Below are 16,516 nucleotides of genomic sequence, written 5' to 3'. Positions count from 1 at the left end.
ATTTCCAATGATGAAGATCACTAATCTACTAAAGCAGATAATAGATAGATAACACTAGGTGGTGGTAATACACCATGACTCTGGTTGTCTGATATTAACTTGTAGTCTTAGTTGGTAGATGGAATAGATTATTTTGAGAGAAATAGCCATGTACATGAATGTAAATAACATTGAGGATTTTTGTAATTCAATTGCTACTTTATTTCCACCATTTCAACCAATTATTTCAGTACAAAAATAAATAGACAAGCATGTCATAAAATAGTTTTTCCTCTTTTTATTTTCATAGCTACATGGTGTTGATATCAGGGAGGGGGTGGAGATAAGATGCCATGCCTGGTACTTAACCATGTTTGACAATACCTTACATTGTCTTAGGTGTATGGTCCAACCATGATTGGCTTTGCACTCCAGGGAGGTCAGGTAATCATGGAATGGTTTAAAAGTAGTTGGCAACCCTGCGAATAGACTGGATGTTGGGGTTCTGAGCCTGCCACTCCATGTGACTACCGTAATCTCCTCTCTCCACAATGTACATGCGGCCGCGGTAGTTAGGCTCTTCGTACAACACCCACCTGGCAAGCACAAAGGTCAAATGTCATGAGAGAAAAGTGAATCTTGATAATTTACTCTGTCACACAGGTAACAGACCCAGATGGATGTACAATTAAATTGCAAACAAAGTGTTCCACTAATGACATTGAATCAGCTTGATACATACGCTCCATCTCCATAGACCTTGATGGAGTTGATGCAGTTCTTGCTCAGGCCTTGGCCCTGAAGGAATGGAACATCTTCACACAGCTCCACACACTGGCCCGCAAAGTCAGCTCCCTCAAACAGCTGCATCCTATAGTGCTCGCCGTGCTGTTGGACAGAATGACAGGCGGACTCACGGATTTCAAGAAATGCAGTAAAAAAGAGCACCAAGACAAGAGGCTGAAAGAACACAAAGAAGAGTTGAACAGCTGAAACGACAGCAAACGAAATAAACCAGCTTCTTGGCACATGAAAGTACAATTCAGCTTCATTGCAGTGTTTTCTCTTTTTTAAATATCCCAGAAGAGACTGTTTGTTTAATAACATGACTGAGCCTTTTACTGGCCACGGAGCTCATGTGATTCCAATAAAATATTCCCCACCTGTCACTGCCACATGTCCAGTTATCAAAACATGCACATCATTTGCTTGCAAAGCACATACATAGGCATCTCTATTTCAGTCTGTCCCTCTGTCTTGCAGAGTATTTAAGAGGACATGAATCCACAGGTTCTTGCAACATGCCAACCAGTCTGCCCCTTGCCAGTCTGGCATGTCATCTATCCTACAGCCCTTCCAGCTCTCTTTCAAACTGCTGATCCCTGTGTGTCATTTGGGCTGACCATTAATAACCCTTACCATCCTAATGGGCTTGCAGGAGCCTATGTGGTCATTGTGGCCGTTCCAACGCTGAAACTCTGGATATTCTCCGTGCTCCAGGATGTACTGCTGGCCCTTGAAGTCAGGGTGGTCATAACAGATGAAGGCTCCACTCTCCACGCGGATGGAGTTGACCCTGTTCATGAAGCCACGGTCCTGGAAGTTGTCACATTCACCGCATATCTCCAGCTTAAGCCCGGTGAAACATTTCCCCTCGTAGAATACGATCTGACCAGCCACACCAAAAAAGACGTTAGGACTAAGCTCTCAGACATAAGTATTTTACATTGCACAATTTTTTTAATAACAAATATTTTACTGGATTTCTCCAGCAGTTTTGAAGATCTGGTCAGGTTTAGTACTGCATTATTGTTACTTCTTGCACTGATATGAAGCTTTCATAATGATGCAACTGTAGACTAAACTACTCAAACTACAGTACAAATCCTTTGTGGGTTAGCATGCAGGTGTCCAGAAGTGTGCATGTGTTTGTTGGGAAGAGTGCTCCAAGATGGCTGTCTCAGTTTCCCTGTCATGCTACTCACCTTTCCTGAGTACTGCGACATTTTCCAACTGTAGAGTTTAAACTACTCCCACAGTATAAGACTGGAAAAATTTGGACTCCCTGATATATATGGTCAATAGGGAGCATGGTGGCATTGCGAGGCCAAAACAACAAAGGCTTAACAAAAGAGGGTTTACACGTTCTGCTTCATGGACAGTTTCCCTTACATTTGCACTGCTGATATTGGACTTTAGCTTAGGAGGCGGGTAACAATAGGGCCAATGATTTTGCTTTGATTGAGTTTTGGGGGTGGTATTTTAATGATTGAGGTATTGGGCAAGGTTCCAGTCTGTTTTGGGGTGTAAACAAAATAAACATTGCTTGGCTTTGGAGAGAAAATGGACATTAGACAAGGGAGGACCCACTGTACATACACCCACCGTAGACACAGATTAGACGGAGAGGAGAGGCAAGGACATTCTTTTCAATGCCTAAAGAGAAGGCCAAATCTCCCAGCTTTGCATGACCTGTATATAAAATCATAGTTACATAAAGAACAAAGAAAATACATTAAGCGTCTGCTGCTAAAATTACTAAATGTACATTGCACCTCCCACAAAGTTCACATGAAGTCTTAATACTGCTAAGTCTAATCACAATACCTTCTAATCTGATCATGAAGGTATGATAAAGAGGCACTGATATTACACACATCTCTATTGAATGTTTTTTAATTAAGTAATATTTACAGTAGATGTCTTAGTCAGACATGTTGCTCAATCCTTGCATAATGCAAGGATTTCATGTATAGTTATCACATGTGTACACATTTGTGTACTTACTGGCGGAGTGGGTGGGTTCACTGATAGTGTTCTTCTGATACGCCACTGTGGCTCCAGGGAAGCGGATATGACTGTGAAAAAACAGCAGGTATAAATAAGGTAGAAGCTCAGACTTAAATCACATTTACCAACTCAGCACTGGAGAGGTAAGTTCCCCCTGAATCTGACTGTACTTGTCTTGTGTGTTGTTAGTTGTGACATAACTATATACAGTAACAGTTTTTTCTTTAATTATTGGGAACGAGAAGTCATCGTCATCAACATTTCAGAAGGAATAACCTAAAAAGTTTGGTTATACTCATGGCTGTACATAGAATTCACACCAGGGCTGCAAATATGGTAGCATGTCTCATAATATTGCTTACAATGCGTTTGTATACGTAACAGAGAAGATAATATAAATGTGTTTAAAACTCACATATTTTTGTCCTCAGGTACCAACTGACTAGAACCATGAAGATCCTTATATTGAGCGTTGCTCTTACTCTTTTGTTTATTAGTGGTGAGTCCCTGTCACTGATTTATTACTGAGTCAACACTGGCAGACGACCCCTGGACTCCTGTTTGTTCAGGGATGTCTTTTCTCTCTATTTGTTAATGTTAAATATTGGAACTGACACTGAAAAAAGTCCAGGTTCTAAACAAGTCTTCTTCTTCCCCTCTACTGATGCCACACCAGTACCAACAATTTGTGTAAAAAGACGATATTAAAAATTAGAGCCAGAAAAAAACAATGTGCTAGTGCAGTGTTTCCAGTCTCCATGATCTATTATCCAACTTTGTCTTTTGCCATAGGAGAAGCCCTGGACTGCCATCACTGTGTTCCCAAGAAAGCTGGAGGGTCATGTGACCTGACGGTGGAGACTTGTAAGCCAGAGAAGAATGGGTGTGCAGCAGCCAGGTTCCTCCGTGCGCCCAGTAAGTATCACTGTAGTATAAACCACAGACCACCTGGAGGTCAGGTTTCTCAGTAAAAAAACACCAACCTTCTATACATTGATAGTAAAGCACTCAACATCTTACATATTACGTTTATGATATATCACACCTTCTCTTCTCACCTCCTTTTAGACGGCCAGTACCAGAAATGCATGGCCATGTCAGACTGTGAGATGTTGAAAATGAATGCCTACATCGACATGAAGTGCTGTGATACCGACATGTGCAACACATTCTAGCCTTCACACTGCATAAGGCTGGCTGATACTAGTTCAGAAGTAAGGATAAGAAGGACATTGATGTATTATGTTCTTGACCTTGAATTGTTGTTAAATTTCTGTAATCCAGTGGATTAAAGTATTCATGAGAAAAAAACAGTGGTAAAAGATTGTTTCCTTGGAATTCTCTTTTTTTGAAATTGTCTTAAATTGATTTTCTTAAAAGTTACTGAAATCAACTGCTTAGAATAAACTGTGCACAAAGCAAACTTGCTACTTAAAGAATGTTACAAACCCCAAAGAATGAATTACATAATCACTTTTTGCTTTAATGATTACAATCAAAAACATTTGTACAACATATTCAACATTAGAAAATGGATGCAGTTTTTTGGCTGATACTTACTGCTATGAAAACAAACGGACAAAGAGGTGGTTATGTGAACATTTAAGTAGAAAAAGAGCTGGACGTTGAAGGGGTGACCAGCTAGGGATGTATCAGAAGAAACGTCAACTGCACCATTTCCTTAGAGTCTATGTGGCTGTAAAGGTATGTAGGTACTGAACGGGATCTCTCCACTGAGGAGAAAGGAAAACATTATTTCAACAGAGGGGAATAGTTGCCTTCATTAGAATTTGGCATTAGAAGATTTGAAATAACACAATTATTGTTAATCTTAAATCGTCACTAGTCTTAATTAACCTTAAAAAAAAACATTTATTCTGATACATCAGTATGAGGTTCTGTGTTTTGCATCAGGTCTTAGCACAGACTAGGTGGACAGTTGGATTGTGGGTGGAGTATGACAGTAGACAGCCACTAATCCTTTAACAAACCAACAAAGAAAAAGATGTCGACAATATGAATGGAATATACATGACCATGGTGGAATCATTTGAGGTGGAGGAGAAGAACTGGCAGGTAGCCTTCAAGTAACGGGATATCCCAGTGCAGTGTCCAGTGTGTTGATTGGGTGGCTCTACATCATGGAGCAGGAAGTCTTCCCTGGTTGGACGCCACCGTCAATCTTCTCCGCCTCCAGGATCATCCTCCTGAACACCTCTACGGCTGTCTGTATCAGGGAACATCCAGGACTCTGTTACCCCCCACAATACTATAGGTTGCACACCACATTCCTACACAAATGTGTCTCTGGAAAACACACATATATCCAATATTCTACTCAGTAGGACTATTCAGTAAATGTATAAAGCATGAATCATGTCTGCCTCAATAACACAATCTACATCTTTGCTATTGTACCCCACTGTCTGGAACCGGCCCCCTGCTGTACAGTAGAGGTACTACTAGTGCACTACACGGATGCAGATTCATTGCTGTGATCACCTGGTTTTCTTTAGCTGAGGATTCCATGAAGGCGGCATTCCAGGAATCAGCTAATGCCTTACCCTCTTCACAGCTGATAACCCTGTAAAAAAATGGTCATCCAACTGACAAATACATGCTTTAGGAGCATTTCACACACCGTGTGAATGTAATGCTGGCTTCAAAATACTCATGTTACATTGTTAGAAACCATTTTGTATTTCTTGAGCCTCGGGCGCAGGAATGTCAGTATATGTCTGTTACGTACCGTTCCATGTGTAGGTCATTCTTGTTTCCCACCAACATAATTGGAACTCTAGAAGAAAGAAAATAAATGTTGTATGTTATCTTTATACCCCATTCATCCAAATGTCATAAAGTTTATTTTCATAAAATATACTCACTGAACTTTCCCCACCATATCCAGCAGCTTCTCATGGATGACTTGTACTACTTCAAAACTGGAAAATACAAAATTCAATTTCAAAATAAATTATTTGTTAAGGTTTTAGATTCTAGTCTATGGTCTAGTCATTGTGGAATTACAGTCATTACAGAAGTACAACTGACCTTTTATTGGATGTAACTGAGTACACCAGAATGTAACCATTGATATCTATGGAGTACGTTTGAGGGAAAATAGAATATTCATCCTGGAAGAGAAGAGAGTTAAAAGTGCATTGTCACACTGTGCACAGTGTTATGAATTATAGATGAGCATGAGTCTGTGTGGACTGTTGTTGGTGCTGATGAGAAAAGCGTTGAGGCATGTGTTGCTCCCCTACCTGTCCAGCTGTGTCCACCAATTGCAGATGATAATCCTGTCCATTTATTGTGACCATCTTTGTGAATGCTGATGGCAAAGATGGTAGATCAGAGTAATAACACCACATGGAACATAAAGCACATGGAAAACATTCATGGACCCAAAATTGCTCTCACTACAGTGGTTGTCCACTAAAGGGTTGTTCCTGTTGCTTTGTGTACTTTCACTTCAATACAATCCAGCACATGGATCCAGTTTGTGCGACACACCTATCTTAATGGGTCCATATTGGCATGGCCTCTACGTTCCTCGTACACATGAACGGCCGAGTATCCAGCTCCAGAGGTAGCCTGATAACGCTGACGCCTTCCTCCACGCTACACTAAACACACCCTATTAATAGATACAGACCTTACACCTGAGCAGGCCAGGACATGGTGTATGTCATTCTGCACAGTAGATACATACTAAATATCAGCCTCACAGGCCAGCCATGTTTGACATGGAGTCGGGTGTGCAGATGGTGGCGTCTAACAGGGCAATGTTTAAGAATAGGCGGTTAAAAAACAATCATTGAATAAAAAAACAAACACATAATGGCCGCTGAAAGATGATAATGTGATTATGAAGCTGTACTCCAGATGGTCTTTGAACAAAGAAAGCCTTAGGCTATCACATCACAATGAGCCAGAGTCAAGCAAGTCCTATGGGCAAGTGGAAGAAAAAACCTGCACGCTCAGTTTGAATATTCATATTCTGATGCTGTTTCAACTGTGCGATGAGGCCAACACAGACCCAAAGCTGTGTCCTACGTACTGTTCTCTATGGTCGGGTCATACGAGTCCACAAACTGGCCTTCCACAAACTGAATCGTTAGTGAGGATTTTCCTACAGAAAAAAAAGAGAGGCATCACATGTAGTATTGTAGTAATAATGTAATTTGCATTATTATCAATTAGCTCCACTTGAGGATCTGTCACACCAACACAAGGATGGGTTATATTCTGAATAAATGTTGTCTTATTTCAGTTGTAGATTAGATGTGATCTGAGTCAGAAGTAAGAACCATTAAACTATTGTGCTGATCATCATCTCCATCTAGAAACTTGCTGTTTCCATTAGATTTTGTCATGGCAGCTCTATTTTAAATGTATATTCTATGTAGCTCAACAACAGAACATGGACAACCCACTCCCATGTGCAAGCTTTAATTCTGACCAAATGGTAATCTATGACATAATATTCCTCCAGGAAATAGAGCTAACATTTGTAACATCATTGTTAATACCCTCTAGCGCGTCAAATAGCCTCGCCTACTACATCTTAGCTGAAGAGCGACCACTAGGCCAAACTCACCTGGTCATGCGTTCTACTGAGGTGTAAGTGTGTCAGATTCTGCTCCCTATAATTTAAGTTAATTACAGGAGACGCAACCCGCAGTATTTTTCTGCTAATGTAACACCATAAAAAACGTATAGTGTGCTAGAGCTAACTTACAGCCAAACTGGACTCACCTACGGATCGGTACCCGAGGATGGCGATTTTTCGGGACTTTGGCTGCGGCATATCTTGTTCTGGCTATTGCATCTAGACCTCCGGGTGAATTGCAGCCTTCAGTTGGAGCAGCATAAAAATTCAAGAGCAGGGATTCGACATATTTCCACCCTGAATTTAAAATGATGATTTATGTGTATTTGGTATAAACTAACGGTCAATTTAACCGTGTTTGAAAACGAATTTCTCAACATATAAAAGCATGGGGTGTCTATAATAACTGCGTCACTACCCTTTGCATTATAATGATGAGTAATGAACACTCAATTCCGATAGGTTGTACGTGAAATAAAGGAGGGAACTTCTTCTTGTGCCGAAGAATGGTTGGATAATATCGCTGTTTGTCGAGGTGAGATGCTTCGTCTCTGATAAACCATTGGTGTTGAAACGTAATGGACCCGCATGTTGGGTGGTCAAGGGCAATGTCATTCGAAGACGTCATCGATAGGCTACTACACAATAGATTTATTGTGTTCGGGAGGCAAAATCATTTTTGTGAAAATTGTCTTTTCTTTAAGATTCTCAGCTTTTAAAAACAAACAAATAATGTAATTCGTAGAATGTACGTGTCATTTATGTTCTGCGTTGAATCCCTACGTTTTCTAATGCAACGCATCTCGACTTAAGACACAGTTCTTTAGTACATCTATTCGGCCGCTAGAGGGCCCTAGAACATAATTGTCTGAATATAACTTAGTCCATAACTAAACTGTAACAACAGCAATATAAATTACACATCAAGTGTTTAAAGCAAAGAGGCAGACAGTTTTATTCATAATGAATTGTTGTGGTATGCTGATCAGAAGAGAAAGGAACTCATCATCTATAAATAGTTTACTGAATAACATAGTTTACAGTAACTTACAAATAAGTTTCAGACTCTTTTTAAAGATAATGCATGGTTAGACTTCATGTTGTCTGTGTGCAGTCTATTATCAGTTTAGCACTTCAGTTTATAGAAATAGCAAACTGGATTAAACACTCCAGCAGCTACTGTACATTCCAGTTGCTCTTTTCCTCAGAGGACACTGTTCTGAGCTGGACTCCCAGGAACTCCTGTTGTCAGCGATTAGTGAGACGTTCTTCCTGACCACACCACTCAGAGGGTCACATGGGATGGCACTGAAACATGATGTGAAATGACTGTGGGCTGCTTTCCTCTGGGGAATATGATGAAAGGAACACTGGGTGGACATGTATGTTTTGCTGTGTGGTTTGTGTCCTGACATTCATTGACACATAATGAACCATGTTGCAAAGAATAAGTCCCTTATTTCCTTCTCTTTTTTTGCATCCTTTGGCTGTGTGGCGAACAGGCAGCTGGAGCTGGGGCTGCTGATCCCTAGGTAGTTGGCAGTGGCGCTAGTGCCAGTCTCTTTCAGCTCACTGTGAAAGTGCCCCTGGCTCTGTTAGTATGCCAGCATGCATGCCAGCGGAGCGAGTCCGTTACATCCTCCAGCTGGGTCTGAGCCACCACGGGGCACCTGGACCCACTCACGAACCTCATGAAACGGAATGCATATTTAAGTTAGTGGAATGCATTTGTATGGCACCTTTCATCCAGGGGTGTTGCCACTTTATAGAGGGTGTCTGAGGTTGAGAGGGCTTATTCACCTCATCATGTGTGCATTCTGCTGAGCCACCTTGGTGGTGCATGGTGAACGTTTTGTATTTGATGTGATACTTACTTTTAGGGTTTGTATTTTGAGAGTGTTTCCAGATATGCTGGAAGGTCTGGTGGACAGACATAGTTACCCAGCAGGAAGTATCACACACTCCAGGAACGACCATGTGATCAACACAAGCATCGATGCGATTACCTTAAAGATTTCTTGTAAGACCCCTCGTTTTGTTTTGTTTAATTCTAGTTTTGGGAAAAACTGTGAATTATAAACAAGTTGAATAAAACAATGTCTGCAATCTGCCAAAAGAAGAATGCTTCTTGCTGTCTTACAAACATTATTTTCCATGTTAAAAAGTATCAGTAGATTTGATCCTCACTCTACCATCCTAGTGATCCACAGTACTCTGCTCCCTGCCTACCGTGTGGTTTGTGTGGTTCTACTACCGCTCTATGTTGTGCAGGTGAGACCCAGATAGTCTTCTCACAGGCACTTAATCACTAAACTTGTTGTTGTCAGAAGCACAATTGCTCTGTATTCACATCTGCTGCCTCAGCATACTCTGGCCTGATTTGGTCACTTTGGAGCCTTGTTCACTTGCTTCCCTCTGATTCCATGGATCATTACAAATGGTGTCTTTATGTGGTGTGTTAACCCGGATAGTGTTCTCCCTTGAGCACCTTTATCATCTATTCATCTTGTTGTCCCAGTTTAGCTTAGGATCTATCTTTCTGTTAAACTATACTGCTTGCTGTTGCACGCCTCTGTCACCTCCAGTAACAGACGAGGAGATAAAAACGTGATCTAGAGCTCCACCATCACATTTCAGCATGCTGACAATTTCTGTGTCACAGATAATAATTTAGGAACATTTACACTCTCTCTGTAATGTGTGCACAGTCCAGAATTTATATATACACATTTCGCAAATGTAATAAAATGTTATTGAGCACCAAGCTCAAGCACCAAGATGTTCTCCAGTGACTACAAAATGCACAGTTGCTTGGTATTATTTTCAGAGTGACATCTTGCACAACCAGCCACAGGCAAAACTCAAATGTGTCCAAATGGATGAATAAATGAACATCTAAAACATCCAAATGAAATGTTCTTGGCCCAGTATCCTTGCCTTAGAGCAGACAGAGTTGGACACTCCTTCATGTTTTTCTTGGCACATTTGCATGGCTGAGTAGATCATTGTGTCACCTGGAGGTTTGAACGAAGGCTAATCGCAATCGAATTCCAGATGGTGTTCCAATGCGTGACATATCCTCAATTTCCGACAAAAAGTGCCTCGTTTCTTCCACAGCCACCATTAGCCAAGGGGAAGAGACACGCAAATGGAAAGTGTCCAGTGGCGTGAATATTCCTATCTGCACCTGGTGAATAATAAAGGAGCACTAGTTCAAGAGGCTCACCAGCAGCTATCACATGCCTTTCACCACTTAGTGCACCTTATTTGGGATTGAATATTTAACAGGAGTCTTAAATGCACATTTCTTGTCTTTTAGGCCGTATTGAGTGACTCACCCTTTAGACTCACGCCTAAAGGGCGAACACAATCTTCAGTAAGGATATTTTTCTTCAGAAAGTGACATCTCAGCCATTACAAGTTTGCAGAACTCCAAGGTTTGGCAGGATCCCTACATACTTTCTTCCAATGGACACCTAAGGCCAGTTCTGTGGTAGCACACCCTCATATTCCCTGTCAAGTCCTGTGGCAACACAAGCTGTAGATTCTATTGGGGCAAATACTGATCTCTATTCCCTATCCAGATCATTTTGCCATGGAAGGAGATGAGTGCTTTGAAATCAAATCACTTGTGTGTGCCTCAGGGCTGAGGGCCTGTGGAGGTGAGGATCTCATCCTTGTTGGTGGTAAAGGGACAGGCTAATAAGATGTGTGACTGTGAGATACTTTTCTCTAATTTACACTTCAAGCTGTTGTTTGTGCATCGGTCTTGTCGGTAGAAGCAGTGAGACCTTTTCTATTTATGCCATTCACAAAAAACTGTGATGATCCATAACTGATAGTCCAGCAGCATGCTCAGATCCACCAATGCCTCCGCTCATTCATCAGCCTCCCCATCCATCCATTCGCTCGTTTTGAGATTCGATCATTCAGTGTATGTCTGTACATCCAAGGCCGACTATCCTGAACAGGAACAGAAGATCCTCCATGTTTGCCAGCATGTGTTGCCGTCCTCATGCAGCCACTCCAGGCCTGTGTTTACACACCCAGGGAATGCTAGAACACTGACGTCAAGGTGTCATTTTTCATGTCAATAGAATATGGCAGCGTATAGCAGACCTGCTGTGTTATTTGGCATGGACACACAGGATCAACTTCACTTCCACCACAGCACAATCTGCCTAGTTATGTGACATCAAATGAGAGCATTTGCCTGAAAAATTCCATATTCCATTAGGTGCAAGTAAATGTTCTACAGTGGTCATGGTTTACAGTAACTTTACACAAGAGCTGTACCAGTCACAATAATCTGGAGGCATTAACACTTACAGAAATACATTCAAACAAGAGGTCAACATGGCAAACAGGCAGCTGTTGGAATATACAATATGTCAAGATATCAAACTCTTATGCATACACAACCAATAGATTCATGATTTCTAATGTGACCGCATTCTGGAGTAGAACAATTGATTGTGAGGTTTACATTTAGTATCAGTGCGGTTCATTACCAAGGCTCATTGATTCATTTACTGAGCAAGTAATGATGGCTGACTGAGGAGACTCCAAGTAGCAGTCAATCTAAGAGACTCGTCCAAAACATTGGCCACGGTCCAAGTTTCCTTTTCCTGGCCTCTCATCCCCTGCTTTAAATTCACAGCTCGTAAAGATAAACATACAAGCGTTAAACTAATCTAGGATTGTATAAAAATGTACTGTGGTTAGCAATCTCAGTCTTAGGTAACACCAATGCCCAATGGAAATCGGATCTGAATGATCACTGGACAATTTCCATGTCCTCAGACTATACTTGAGTCTAGGCTGGTGCTGACCTGTTTCTGACAGCTTCAATAAAAACTCCAAGAACAACCTTTCGAGAGTGGATTGAAAGCTCGATGCGAAATTTTAGTTAATAAACAAAAGAAACACACACACACACATGCACAAATAATGCAAGACAAGGTTAAGCAGATAAACATGTAAGATACTATTTTCACACAAATGATAACAGGTGTTCAATAACAACCAGCTTTGTTACTCACTGTGTGGCTGTGTATGTGAGTGCTTCTGTATGTGCACGTGAGTGTGTACACAAGGGTGGGTGCGTTTGCTGTTATGAGATCATGACAGTGACATCAGCTGATTGAACTCACACAGTGTCCCTGCAGTCGTGGTTGCTATCACAGGGGGTGGTGCTGGCTGAAGTCCTGTGAAGTGACAGGGCCAGCTGGGGGGATGAAACTCTGTAAGACAGGCAGTTGGTCTGGGAGGCACAGGCTGCGTTCCCCATAGCTCTACGTTTCACTAGAGTGCAACACAACTCTGCCTCAACAGACTGACACAGGATTACTTTTTTCTCCTGCCAAACATCAGCAGTGAACACTTCTATCAACATCAACCACAAAGAAAGGACCCTGACCATGTGCTCTGTGGCTAGGAAGTCTTGTTCAACCACAGAAAGCCAGCTTCAGCCCAACTCACCTTGATACTTGGTTTGAATAGGAAAGAAAGTGCCAACCGCACTAGGGGGCTGTGTATTGAGAGGACCATGGGGGCCAAGCAGTCTAGAAGTTTCTCCAGAGAAGAGTTGAGTCAGGTGAGTGTGAGTCAGGGTAGGAGGACCCCCGGAAGAGACGACCATCCCAGTCTGTCATCAGCCGCAGAGAGGATCCGCAAAAACACCACCACGCACTTCGGCTACAGTACCCTCAGTATGTCCATGCGTGGGCTCGACGAGATGCCTGCCGAACTGTGGGAGCTGAGAGAGCTGGAGAAACTCAACCTCTCCTTGAACTACCTGTGTGCCCTCCCTCCAGCAGTGGGCACTCTGGACAACCTGGTGATCCTCAACCTGTGGGGGAACAACCTGACGTGCCTGCCGCCTGAAATCGGCCTGCTCAAGAAGCTCCGCGTCCTCTTTGCTTACCGTAACCATCTGAGCGAGGTGCCTGAGGAGCTGGGCTCCTGTACTCGCCTGGAGGTGCTCAGCCTGGCTAACAACAAGATCACGGGCCTCCCGGGTAGCCTGGCGGCCATGCGCAGCCTGACCAAGCTCAACCTCAGTCACAACCGCATGGCTCACATCCCCACCTGCGTCTACAGTATGAAGGGTCTGGTCTTCCTTCACCTGGCATGCAACCGGCTCGAGAACATCGCCGACCAGATCCAGGACCTGGTCAATCTGAAGATCCTCATTGTGGAGGGGAACAGTATCCACGTGCTTCCTAAGACCCTGTGCTTCCTGGATACGCTGGAACTGTTGAATGTGGACTTTAATGACCTGCAGAGTGTGCCTGTGGAGATGTATCAGCTGAGCCGACTGGGTAAACTGGCGTGTCATCCAATGGATAAAGGGCTGCACATTGTCCATAACCCCCTGCTCAAACCTATTCAGGAGGTGCTGCAGGGAGGCCTTAGTGCTCTTTATAACTACCTCAAGCCTGGATGAGGGAAATGAGTGTAGTTTATGAATGTGTTTGTGTGTGACTGTGTGTGCGTGTTCCTAGAACTCATATCAGTGATGTTGTTCAACGCTTATGTATAAGTAATAATAATCTGATTACCGAGAGATGAACTGCAAGGATGGGATCACCTTTTGTAATTGTGACCTTGCTGCACAGATGAGATGATAAAATGCTTTCTGAGACTGCCAGGTTTAAATTACTGGATTTTCCTGTGACACATGAATACCATGAAAACCATGTCAAAAGTCTGTATAATCCATTAATGAGTTTCACAATTCACCGATTCACCACTCTACTTTTGGGTAGCTCCTTTTCCCTTCTCAGTTGACTTTGTTGGTCCCATTAGTAAAGGGGTAGTTGGGTGTTGGGTCAGTGACAGCACGCACCCCTTCCCCCTCTCCCATCCAGGTGATGAGGATCAGGTATGGGGAGTGGAGACCGGCAGTGGAAACTGTGTTTGTGAGGGCTTTACATCCCAACAAAAGCAGGTCTTAGACTCTGATTAAATGTTCCACTCCAACACATCAACACTCTGGTCAGGAGCAGACCCTGAGGTGGCGGTGGCTATTATAACACTCTCTCTCTCTTTGTCACACACAAATGCTATCGTTCTATCTCTCTCTTTCTTTCTCAGCAGATGGATAGTGGAGCTCATATATTGGATTTTGTTTTCTTTGTTGGTGGCATTTGGCAACCTTTTACCATCAGATAAATTGCATTGAAAGGTGTGCAAAAATGAGAGTCAGACTTGGCTGTGAAGCAATCTCTCTTGGGCAAGTGTGGCATCACGTGTCATATTTCTACCCTGTTCTCTATATCATAACCAATAATGTGTAATAACCTTAACCTGACTTTAGAGCATAGGACAGATTCTGGGTTTATTTATATTGGGGTGAATGGAGACAGCCCTAAGTCAAGTGTTGCAGTCGTCTGACCCCAATTCAGCCAGTTCAAGATTGGAGGAGACAGTTGTTAATGAGATTTTGTGATGGTCACATTCCAAAGGCGTGTCCACTGCCATCCAATGGGATTCCACTTTGACCTTAAACAGCTGCACTAATATCTGTGACTCTCACTGGATCATTGGCATTCCTAACTACTATATATTTATATTTCTTTATGATCCCCAGCTTCAGATTTGTATTGACACACAGCCCCGTAACTCTTCACAATCTAATTGCTTTAGAACTATACTCATTATATAATAGATTTTTATACTCTGACCATTATAAATCATTCTAAGAAATCTGTTCTTAAATTTTGGTCTTTGGCTGTTTCCCCTGGGGATTATGAACCCATGGTTTACAGTTTGATCAGTTATAGAGAATGTTTCATGAACCTGACTTGTTGGATTGTACGATAAACTCTATGAAAGTGGCACAAAAACGACCTCTGTTGGCAGCTTGCTAGCATAACACCAAATTTACACCAAACAGAACATTCTTCTTTACACACACACACACACACACACAAACACACACACACACACACCCCACACACACACACACGCGCGCACACACATGCTTCATCCATGATAGATTAACTTCTAATGAACATCTGCTTATCACCTTTAAAACTTTTACCAGATCTAAAGTCAGCGGGACTTGAAGATTTCCGGTGGTAGTAGGGGAGGGTTGGACACATTGAGCATGTAAAACACCCCTTTGACAATGCATTACAGTAAAGTTGAAGTCAACTCAACTGGAAAATGTAGAAGTACTTGAAAAGTACCAACATTGCTAAAATAGTGTTTGGGGCTACTTGAAGTAAGTAATGTACTGACAGTTTTTATGGATATTAACCCGCCATGAAAATTGATTACAATTACAGTAAATTGATTACAAGCAGGCAATCAGTCTGAATGGAATTAATGGTGTTCAAATCTTCTGCACACCCAGCTATGGCTCAATGTTTGTACATTATCAAAGCTTTTTTAGTGACAGATCTATCGACCAGCCTTATTTTAACAGGATCACCTAATGTACTTCCCCAATCAGAAATACTGTTCTTTCGATGAATTCTGAACAAAAGAGGTCAAAAGTAAGTAAAATAGCACCTTGCAGATAAAAATCACAAAGTGCTTCACAACAAAATGCAATATAACACTACAAATTAAGAATACAGGTAAATTTTTACTGTAAATAGGAAACATGACAAACAACCATAAAAACCCCTGACTAACTAAAAGCCTGCTTGAATAGCAAAGTCTTGAGTTGCTTTTAAAAAGCTTAGACAGAAGTTGCACACTGTATAAAGGGAGGCAAGACATTCCACAGCCTAGGGGCCACTGCTCGGAATGATCGATCCTCTATAGTTTTAAAATGGGTACAGGGAACCACTAAAAGCTTCTGACCCAATGACCTCAGATTACGAGTGGGGGTATGAAGCTGTATTAAATCAGAAATGTAGGGAGGAATTTGTCCATGCAGGGCTCTGAAAACATCTTGGGGCCAATAAATAACGCAGCAGAAACATTACTAATCAATGTCTGGTGCTCTTTCTACAATCATTTGTTTTGGGCAATCAAAAAGTTGGGATATCACAAACTCACTGATGTCTGGCAACCACATTAGATTAACAATGGAATAATAACCTATAGTTCCCTATTGAAATAGGCTTGTGAGTCTTGTGATAAAATGCATCCTGCTGACAAACATGACTGCCTGAG

At 42.0% G+C, this 16,516-nt stretch overlaps 4 protein-coding genes across 7 annotated transcripts; 2 read left to right on the top strand and 2 right to left on the bottom strand.

Annotated features, from left to right (window-relative positions):
- Nucleotides 1-236: 236 nt before the first annotated feature.
- Nucleotides 237-3,546, bottom strand: LOC124473021 (gamma-crystallin N-A-like). 2 transcript variants are annotated; one of them, XM_047028238.1, is made up of 6 exons: nucleotides 3,185-3,546; nucleotides 2,767-2,837; nucleotides 2,365-2,451; nucleotides 1,399-1,647; nucleotides 722-867; nucleotides 237-575 (listed from the first exon to the last, which is right to left on the bottom strand). In XM_047028238.1, exons 4-6 carry the CDS (start codon nucleotides 1,561-1,563, stop codon nucleotides 440-442), a joined length of 447 nt encoding a protein of 148 aa, XP_046884194.1. In that variant the 5' UTR covers nucleotides 1,564-1,647; nucleotides 2,365-2,451; nucleotides 2,767-2,837; nucleotides 3,185-3,546; the 3' UTR covers nucleotides 237-439. The 2 variants fall into 2 exon arrangements, with proteins under 2 accessions (XP_046884194.1, XP_046884193.1); XM_047028237.1 differs by lacking the exons at nucleotides 2,365-2,451; nucleotides 2,767-2,837; nucleotides 3,185-3,546 and adding an exon at nucleotides 1,965-2,143 and having other exon boundaries at nucleotides 238-575.
- Nucleotides 2,816-4,080, top strand: ly97.3 (lymphocyte antigen 97, tandem duplicate 3). Of its 3 annotated transcripts, none has more exons than XM_047028241.1 (4): nucleotides 2,816-2,865; nucleotides 3,201-3,268; nucleotides 3,562-3,684; nucleotides 3,838-4,080. In XM_047028241.1, exons 2-4 carry the CDS (start codon nucleotides 3,220-3,222, stop codon nucleotides 3,942-3,944), a joined length of 279 nt encoding a protein of 92 aa, XP_046884197.1. In that variant the 5' UTR covers nucleotides 2,816-2,865; nucleotides 3,201-3,219; the 3' UTR covers nucleotides 3,945-4,080. The 3 variants fall into 3 exon arrangements, with proteins under 3 accessions (XP_046884197.1, XP_046884195.1, XP_046884196.1); XM_047028239.1 differs by lacking the exon at nucleotides 2,816-2,865 and adding an exon at nucleotides 2,873-2,912; XM_047028240.1 differs by lacking the exon at nucleotides 2,816-2,865 and adding an exon at nucleotides 3,015-3,105.
- A 151-nt stretch (nucleotides 4,081-4,231) lies between these two features.
- LOC124473020 (GTP-binding protein Rheb) lies at nucleotides 4,232-7,824 on the bottom strand. Its single transcript, XM_047028236.1, has 8 exons — nucleotides 7,531-7,824; nucleotides 6,833-6,904; nucleotides 6,036-6,103; nucleotides 5,821-5,903; nucleotides 5,655-5,711; nucleotides 5,519-5,566; nucleotides 5,272-5,353; nucleotides 4,232-4,996 (listed from the first exon to the last, which is right to left on the bottom strand). Exons 1-8 carry the CDS (start codon nucleotides 7,580-7,582, stop codon nucleotides 4,904-4,906), a joined length of 555 nt encoding a protein of 184 aa, XP_046884192.1. The 5' UTR covers nucleotides 7,583-7,824; the 3' UTR covers nucleotides 4,232-4,903.
- Nucleotides 7,825-12,658: 4,834 nt separating this feature from the next.
- On the top strand, nucleotides 12,659-15,083 carry LOC124472860 (leucine-rich repeat-containing protein 30-like). Its single transcript, XM_047027985.1, has one exon. It carries the CDS (start codon nucleotides 12,933-12,935, stop codon nucleotides 13,830-13,832), a length of 900 nt encoding a protein of 299 aa, XP_046883941.1. The 5' UTR covers nucleotides 12,659-12,932; the 3' UTR covers nucleotides 13,833-15,083.
- Nucleotides 15,084-16,516: the final 1,433 nt, after the last annotated feature.

Source organism: Hypomesus transpacificus, chromosome 10 (genome assembly GCF_021917145.1).
Source record: "Hypomesus transpacificus isolate Combined female chromosome 10, fHypTra1, whole genome shotgun sequence".
NCBI classification, from domain to species: domain Eukaryota; kingdom Metazoa; phylum Chordata; class Actinopteri; order Osmeriformes; family Osmeridae; genus Hypomesus; species Hypomesus transpacificus.
The sequence above is the reverse complement of the archived record's forward strand: the minus strand, read 5'-3'. Positions and strand labels throughout refer to the sequence as shown.